Consider the following 9,347-nt stretch of genomic DNA (forward strand, 5'->3'; position numbering starts at 1 on the left):
GGAGACATTCGGTCGTGAAATTGAATTCGATGATGAATGGGGCCCCGTCGCGATTCCTCGCGTGGAAATAGGCAGTCGGGTGACTTGTAACCAGTTTTACGGCGGGAACGAACGAGAAGTTAACCAGGTATTCCTGGCCACCGTTTCGTGGTCACCTTGTTTTACCTATCCGAGCGCACCTGCGCTTCCCTCCCCGGCGTGTGTGTATCTCTTAACGGTCTCTGGAACCCTCTCGTTGCATTGCAAATGCACACGCAGAGTGCGCGCTGACTAACCTAACGAGGCTCCCGCTCGTTTATGATTTCTCTCTCTTCGGTCGGGTTGTTGGCTTCTTCTCGTTTACCAGTTTGATTCATTTCTTCCGGTCGTGAAGCTGTTCGAGAGCCCGGTGACGATTGCAGCGACAAATTTCAAACGGAAGCTCGAAATGTTGAAACTAGTGTTCCCGAAAATTTGGAGGTCTTGAAGGATTTTTGCTGCCAGGAGAGGAGATAGTCAAGAATAAGGAAATATGACACAGTTGATTATGGTTAAGGGTGACATAGTGGTTAAGGTTCGATGCCACCCATGTTTGGTTGTTTAGGAATGAAAGGTCGAAAGACTGCAAATTACTTCCAAGTGACACATAGATAAGGGGATGACTACAGACTCCTCTCGATTATTGTCTTCAATTTGGGTCCTCGGCGGGACAATAATCGTATAGGGAGAAATGTTTCGGACAACGGAATCTTTTTCGGCAATAAAGTATGCACTTGATCCAAGGTCTCCCCCCAGTGGTGGGGATAACGCTTGGACAATAATCGTGTAGAACACGTCAGACGATAATCAAGATAGACTCTGTACATTACAGAATAGAATATTTCCCATTATAATTGAAATTTAAGCCGATTACGTTTTAATGGAAACGGAATAATTGAGCTTGATCTATCCACGAATTCCACCGATTCGCTAACCGATTCCACGGCCCCCCCTACCCTGCCTATCGTTTCTGATCGGTCCAATTATTCTCGTTTTCCCTCAAACACATACCATCGCGGAAGTCGGCCCCAGAGACAGACAAATCTACGATAGGCGGCGAGCCCTTTGAGACATTTGTCCGTCGGTGTTCTCTCACGTGGCCGTCCCCCGAACCAGGAGGTGCCGGACGATATACAAGCTCGCTCGCCGAACTTGCGACTACCACCATCGCGCGCCAGTCGCCGCTCTAATTGGCACGATTTATGTCCATCGTGGATCGTGCGTCTCTCGCGTTCGAGACCCGCGATGGACGTTCACGGGCTCTTTCCCGAATTTCGTCCCATTCCCGTCGGATTCCTTGAACGTCCGTCGACGACGAAACGTTTTCACGGAGCCCTCCACCAAACGGTGAATTCCAGATGAGGATAGTTCTTTTCTATATACATAGTTTATAGTTATTCTAATTTACAGATAGTTTATTTGTCTCGAATCCTATTTTGAATCTTCTTAAGGTTTTCCAAGCATTATTTAGTTAGTAGGAGCAGATACTGCGATAAGCAACATTTTTTGTGAAGGTCGTATTTTTCGAAATTTCAAAGTCTACGATGTTTTTTAAAATGGGACTATGAAGATCAATCCACTGACTTATAATAGTGTGACGTCCATGGGACCTTGAGTACAAAAATCCGCAAATCTATGGGAGTAGATTGAAATAATAAAATAACCTGATAGAGGGATTAATGGAAAAATGTATCGAAGTTGTTATACATTACTTAGAGCATTTATTAAAATTAATTTTCTGAAAATCGAAAGCAGGTGAGATGAACGTGCTACGATCGAAATACGAGATAAAGGTGACCACGTCAGGTGGGACACCTTGTATAACGTATTTCGCAATTATAGAGTAGTGAATACACTTTATCTGATTTCTATTTGCCTGAACTCCGTAATAGGGACAAAACAAGGCAACGAAGGTCCCTGCACATTGCGGTCAGGAGTAAAATTTCGATTGAAAATTTCCATCCAACGAGCCATCGATCTTCGCCCGTTACATCGTTCACCGTGTCGAATCGAGAAATCATTAATCGTCAGGAACACGAAGCAGCTCTCGCCCACAAATTGAATCTTTCCTTCGTATAACAAGAAATTCTGCCGGCGTGTAAAATAATTTCAAGCTCGTCGAAACGTGCCCGGTGGCGTATTTAACGAGCCGTGGACACTCGCGTGTTGCCCCATTTTCAAGACCGCGTGACATCAACGAGGATACGTACATTACAACCAGTCGATGGGGAAGAGGATCGTTCCAATTAATAGGTCGGTATTATCGGGTAATCAATGGAAATTCGTTAGTGGCAGCACGAAGGAGGGGGGGGGGCGCCGATACTGCTCGGCGATGGCGGCGGAGAAGGCCCTTAATAAATGCGGGGGGACTCGGTTTAATGCGACCAACCAGTTCTCCAGAGCACCAGAACGAGGGAACGAAGAAGAAGAAGAAGAAAAAGAAGACTACCACGACGACGACAGCCGTGGTCGTCGCCGCCGCGGCAGGTGCACGCTCCAGGACTAATCTACATGCGTGGAATGCCGTTAAATTAAGGGGAGCTCTTCGGGCCCTCTCCACCTCGCGCAATCCGACAATTAAACGGTCCCCCGGCGGATCGCACCGGGCCCCTCGTTACTTTCCCATTATCAGATTCTAATATTTCTCGCGGTGTTCGAAACTCCTCGTTTGCTTTCGCCCTTACTTCTTGAATAGCAATCGTTCCTTCTTGCTTATCGTCGATTAAAATCGCTGGCCCCTTTTATCCTTCATCTGTCCCCCTCCTCTGTGTCAATGTTCTAGCTTGGTCTTCCAGTTAATTCTTATCGAATCCATCTTCCAGCTAGTATTATTGAATCTTGTTTTCTAGAAGTTTCAGCAATTTTTCGAGGAATCGTTCGTTTCCCTCGTGATTTAACCACAGACAATATGGTGGCCCCAGGACGCTCACAATAGGAGGGGTGAAATTTGCCGGGGAAACAAGTTTCGCGGGGGGATTTCGACACGAAAGGGGACCAGTGTGTTCAGGGAAACCGTGTATATTCCTTTTCGTTCACTCGGCCGTTTCCTGTCGATCTCAATCGTGCGTGCGTGCTTGCGTGCGTGTGTGTCCCTGGGTGCCACGCGAAAGGTTTAAGGACCTAAGGTCTGGATCGCGTGACTTTCCGCCTCCTGTGTGTGCGCACTGTAATTTATTCGGCGGAGAATAGGGGGGAGTCCTTTTCAGGCGCCTAGCACACCGTGTTTCATTCCCATAAGCTCGCACCAGGGGCTTACGCGAGGGCCACATACGACCTGTGCACGCTCCCGTGAACTCTCTGGGACTATGAAAATGAGTTAATTGCTTGCGTACAATGGAACTCGAGTTCCTCCTGGGTCGTTGGTACCCTTCCTGTATGTATCGTTCTTATCGGTCGAATCGTTTCCTGGCTCGTTCGTTAACGCTACAAGGAGTACAAAACGCAATACATATAACCCAGTTGCTATCACTGTACCTAGAATAGTCGTTTTATTGGTATCTTCAGGTTGTGTCCATACCTGAATTGTTAACTACAGAAAGGGGATATTACCCTATCATTCTAAGGAGTTCACTTTTTGACAGGATACCATTTTTGTAGGTTGAATACACTGTTTACTGCAGTGAAAGTGTCAGAACCTTAATGTTAGGGACGTAAATAATTTCTGTTTACTATGTAGGTTAATACATAAGTGTAACAACAAGTTTGTAACAAATGTAAAACGTTTTGCAGGATAATCTCTCCACGGAGATTAAAACTGCATTAATGAAAGAAAAAAAAGACTTGTTACACTTCAGTCAGCCATTTTGTTTGTTAGAATCGTTCGCCAGGTCGATTCAGCAAGAAGCGGAATGGTTATTCCTGCCTCGAATATTTCATACCGCTGGTGAATAATAATTGTTGTTAGTTACGAGCCAGGTTGTCATGTTCTCCCAGACATTTGGCGCACGCAAACAGGTCCAGGTTCGCGGTCTAAACGCGCTCATAGAGTCGAGAAATTTATTATCCTTGGAAAGTCCTCCGGTTGGTCTCGTCCTCTCTTGCTTCGTTTCTCTGTCCTCGTTCTTCTTTCGCTACGGTTGGGCCCACCCGAGGCGCGTGGGCAATAAACACCAGATAATCCTAGGACGGAGCTGCTGGTATACCCAGGGGAAAACGTTCGCGACCAGGATCCGCCGCGAAAATGTATCGCGTGCGACCGAAAGATCGTTCCGTAACTCATATACACGGAGGCTATTCGACTTTAATGCTGGCTAGGCGGACTCTTTCGGTTCATCTAAGGGGTAAAGTCCGTTGGACATCGTTTTATGGAACAGTAAAATACCAGAGACTAGTTTATACTCGGGCGTTGTCCCTTCATTGGGCGGAGTTCACCGATTTATGTGCATTGTTGTCCGTCACGTCTCGATCTTGTTCAATGGAAGTAGGTATATGGAACATATTTTATAATTATTATTTTCCATTGGTATATTGGAACATAATTCAATAACAGTTTGTCTCAGTATCTTCGTGAAAGTCTGATTTTTTAAAGTGGTGTTTTTTTCTTTCTATTTTTTCACTGACACTGACGGAGGACCTGAGAAGAACAATAATTTATGGAACAAATTTGACATGGTTCATAATAAGTTGATTCGAGTTTCTTGGAAGATAATAGATAAAATTGTTTTCGACAGTTTGAGCAGCTGAATTTTGATTCTGGACGACTGTGTGTCGCCTCGGTATTTTGTCAGATGTAGTTACGCGTAGGGGCCGGACGGTTTCCTGTCTGGGTAACGAATCGAACGTGGAGCCCGCCGACACTGTCGACGACGGCTAACGACTTGTGTTTGCTTTCGGTTCCAGAGGCGGTAAGTTCATCACGGTGGGCGACAGAATCCGGTTGCCCGACGACGTGACGATGGGCTATATTATCGAGTACCTACTGAAAAAGCAGCTGACTGTGGTCGAGCAGTTTCATTCCCATCTGGAGCCGATGAAGTTCCTCAACAAGGATACCTTTGGTGAACAGGTGAGAATACTTACATATTTTCTTTCTCATAGTTCGACATCTATTTCTCTTAATCGAGTATTCTGCATTTCAAAGATCATCTTCGGTCCCTTCTGCCCTCCGTGGACACGCTCTCAATCACGATCGCCGTTCCCCGCGATGATTAATTGATCCGGTACGAGCGGGGAGGGATTAAAAAACTTAGGGCCTGGGTAGAGGGGGCAGAATTAAGATCGCTACGGGTCGCAGTGTGAAGTCTAATCGCGGGTTAATAGAATAATCTCCGCGGTGATTCACCGGCTACTTTCCACCGCGGTGACGACGCGCACAATGGCCATTATTTAATCGTGCGCGCCGTTCATCTGTCCGTTGTTCGGAAATTACACCCGTCGACGACTGACTCAACAGTAGAAAACCGACCAGGTGACCATTTACGCCTCGCATGATCCTCCTGCGGCACCGCCAGGTGCCATTTATCGGTCCCGTCGTATGCATGTTTCACGAACCTTGTCTCTTCGTGCCATCTACGACGCGTATATTAATTTCAAAACAGGAGGCTTTCCATACTCGTTTATTTTGCGGTCTTTTTTTTTCTCTCGTTCATTCGATACGACAGACGACCGGTGCGGACAAATATGAAAACGGCAATTCGGAATGCACGTATTTCGCGAACGCGGCAAGAATGGCGGAAGCTGACGCGGCGGGAACGCGAGAATGAAATTTTCCGTTGCTCGAACGACGATAAATCGTAGGTATCGTTGAACGATGATAACGCTTGTGGAACAAATACATATTTCTCGGTTGGTTGTGTGGGCAGAACTTGATCACGGACTTTCGGTTTCGTGTTTCCACGCCGAGTTAGATGATTCCCGCCGTTAGCGCAGAATAAGCGATATCGGCTCTTGTGCTTTCGTCTACGTGAATTTTAACCCTTTAACGGACTAATAAAGTTACGAATTGCGGTTAGAAAAATATATGTACATTTTTTTTGTGTGCTAAACCATTTCTACCTATGATGAAAAATGTAAAAAGACGTGCTTTACGTATACCTTTTTAATAATTACGTCGTGTATGGTAAATGAGCCGAGTCTTTCGCGGGATACTTACACTGTTACCGATCGTTATTCCGCTGTCTTCGTTTCCAGGTGTCGTTCAGCTACTCGAAGGGTCCTAGGGACGAGTGGAACATTCTGAAGATCGATGGCTTCGACATGAAGGACGATCCGAAACGGTACGTTCAACGAAATAAATTTTTCTCCGCTTCATTCTATTAACACGTTCGTTACCAGGCGTCACATATGCGAGACACTTCAATTTCCTATTTGGCTCAAGCTATCAATGCAGTTTAATACTATTTACACGTAGTTCTCAACGTAGTAAAGCCTCTAGTACAAAATTCAAAATTGCGCTCCATTTTAATTTGAGATATCAGTGTCTGAGATTTCGATTTTGTATAAACCTCTGCAGTATATTTATCACACATTCTCTGAAGCTGCACAATTTCACAGGACTAATCTATCCAGCAAAAATGTATCTATCCCACTATTCACACTCCTCACATTTGACCAATATTAATCCGTTCGTCGTTCAGTTCTTCGACCAAAAAAAAAAAACCGAGAAGTCAACGGATCTTTCCCAATCCCACGAGAACTAATCTGCCCACTTCTATGATCCCCTGGCCGAGACTTAGAAGTCGTAATTAGCAGCCGCGTGTAACAGAATATCCTCTTTGTTCCTCCTAGACACGGTTCTTCGTCTGGTTTCTCGTATCATTTTCCCGTTTCTTTGACCCGCTTCGTGTTCTTCCCTCGCAACGTTCCTTCATAAACGCTTCAATTGCTTGTATAATTGCCCGCTCCCCCGTGTGGCGAACCGACTAGACGATTAGACCACGCGAGAGAGAAGGCGGAAGAATAGTGGACCCCGAAGGTAATAGCGAAGACGTTTCTAATCGACTTTATTACGATTGTCAGTTCTACACTTTCGCGGGAGATCCGTTTCCTCGATTTTCCCCCTCAACTCCCCCCAGAATATTCTCCTCTCTAAGGTAGCAGTAATTAGGACATCTACTCTAGCTGTTTGCACGTCCTCTTCCGAAACTATCGATTGTATCACATTAACGCTCCTTTATCTGGCTATCATCAAGGTCTAAATTTATTCCAAAACCATCCAGATCCACTAACAATAATCCCACTTCCTGCTCGGTAGTTAACACAGAAACCTCGAAGATCGTTGGTGTCCGTATTCTCATTAGCGTTAAGGAGCCTCTCAGAAAGTTCGGAGCTCGCTTCACCTTGGACGTGTGCGTCGATGATTTTCCAATTACAGATTCCGGTCGATCCACTGCCATCTGTTCCCCCACGTGCCCAATTGTCCGCACAGATGATGATCAGCTGGATGATCCCGCGTCGATCCGACGGAGAAGATGAAAACGGGACGGAAGATCGCGCGATCTCACGTTCCTTCGATCTAGATGCCGGCGGGGCGGGTGCTTCGTTCGTCCAGGGGCGGTTTTTCCCCCCGACAACTGCGATCGTTCCACTCTGTCGCGTTCGTTCTGTGTTCCGTTTACGATCACGTTTCGTCTCTGTACATAGGCTGTACATAATTATACCATGCCGTGGCTCCGTTAACATTCCCAACGACGGCAGAATGTTATCCAGGAGCCTCGAACCAGGAGATACCAACGGTGGATCGAGATTTTTCGCGGAAGATCGAAAGGAAAGAAAAATCGTCGATTCTCGATCGAAAGAAGAATCGTTGATTTTTTCAGAAGACCTGATCAATTGGCGAAAAGGCTTTAATTTTCGAACTAGCCTCGAGAGGGATCTGCCTTTTGTATTTCGACGCGGATCATATTTAAAGAGGTATATGTCGCGAGGGGAAAACCACGGGAATGGCTTTTTTCTTGCGGAAAATTCATGGTATATAGTCTGTACATAGGAAGAGATAGAGTGACCGGTATTTGTATATAGAACACCGGAGACACCCAACGTGTTGTATGTAATTCGAAATTGGATGGCGAATTTTGTTTTGATTGGGGGGTTATGTATGTATGGTATATATATGTATATTGGTGTCTCGAATGTGATTGTACCATATGACCACGAGAGATGCAAGGAATATTCGGCGACATAGTCTCGCCGCTGCGAATCGAAATTACCTTAAGCTAGTCTCTTGCGTAAGGAAGCCGATGGCCGTTACAATGTGATATTTAATGGGTGCGAGTGGATTCGCGATTGCGCTATATCGTGCGTGCAAGAGGAAATCGGTCGAAGAAAGGTCTTAGAAGATACTTAAAAAAAAAAAATAAATCCAATGCTCCAAGGACGATCAACGGAACAATAATCGTAAATAATAATCCAGATATTGATTCTGTAAACGCACCAGAATTTTCTATTGGAACACGAGAAGAATCAGCAACTCTTACTTTTTATTTTGTGAACAGCGCGACGTCCGGTACCCTCATAACCGTTCCCTGTTCTGTCGATCGAATCAGTGTGCAATATTGAGAGAAAGAGAGAGAGAGAGAGAGATAGAGAGAGAGAAAAAGAGAAATAAAATTCGTGTCTGTGGGGTTTAGAAGTTAACTGCCCGGATTAATTGTTTGCTGTTCCGGCGATCGGATCCCACGTGAAAACTCGTGTTATACACCTGTTGCGTGAAAAACGTCGGGAAATAGAAGAGGAAAGGAGGATTCCGTCGAATGGAATCTGAGAATACAGCGATCTACGATTGTACGTTGTAACAATGATGTTTTATATAATACACGGTATCTATATTACAGATGTGCGTTGACGACTTCCTGTCGAATGTTTCCCTCGTTTCATGGAAAATTGTTCCCCGTTTCCCATTTTTCTTCCATTGGGAAAATTGACTTCCCTGTTATTATTTTACGCATTTGTTAAAATTCCAGATAACTATCCTAAACGTTGATCTAAATTAATATTACATTTTTTTACGTACAGATCCATCGAACCATCAGACCGGAACTTCCGTTCTAGTACCTCCATCTGTTCCTATCCAGAAGAAACTGTTGACGAAGTCGGTAAAGATGTTCCCTTCGATCCTCAGCCCAAATTCCATCACACCACACAGTCAATTTCTGCGACACGTCATCTGAATTCCATAAAAAATAACCACGTGTCAATTTGTCACAATAATGTTGACACAGTTTCGAGGCGAAAACAGAATCAACAACCAGTAACATCGACCGAGTACATAATCGACTGGACATCGATCATCGGTCAAACAGGAAGTCTAAGGTAAGTCAGAATCCTCTACATTATTACTAGAATCACAATAATTACTAGAATCATAAATAATTACTAAAAACGAAGAAACT

General features: G+C 44.9%; 1 protein-coding gene across 1 annotated transcript in view; it reads left to right on the forward strand.

The window, feature by feature from the left end:
• The window catches only part of LOC107192560 (fringe glycosyltransferase), a 65,301-nt gene extending 56,513 nt beyond the window's left edge, over window positions 1-8,788 (forward strand). The window contains exons 7-9 of the mRNA XM_015581851.1: window positions 4,858-5,023; window positions 6,148-6,233; window positions 7,331-8,788. Of these exons, the coding sequence (XP_015437337.1) occupies window positions 4,858-5,023; window positions 6,148-6,233; window positions 7,331-7,388 (310 nt within the window). The 3' untranslated portion in view covers window positions 7,389-8,788. The remainder of the gene's footprint in view (window positions 1-4,857; window positions 5,024-6,147; window positions 6,234-7,330) is intronic.
• The last annotated feature ends 559 nt before the right edge of the window (window positions 8,789-9,347 follow it).

This window comes from Dufourea novaeangliae, unplaced genomic scaffold (genome assembly GCF_001272555.1).
Source record: "Dufourea novaeangliae isolate 0120121106 unplaced genomic scaffold, ASM127255v1 scaffold355, whole genome shotgun sequence".
In the NCBI taxonomy this organism is placed as follows: Eukaryota; Metazoa; Arthropoda; class Insecta; order Hymenoptera; family Halictidae; genus Dufourea; species Dufourea novaeangliae.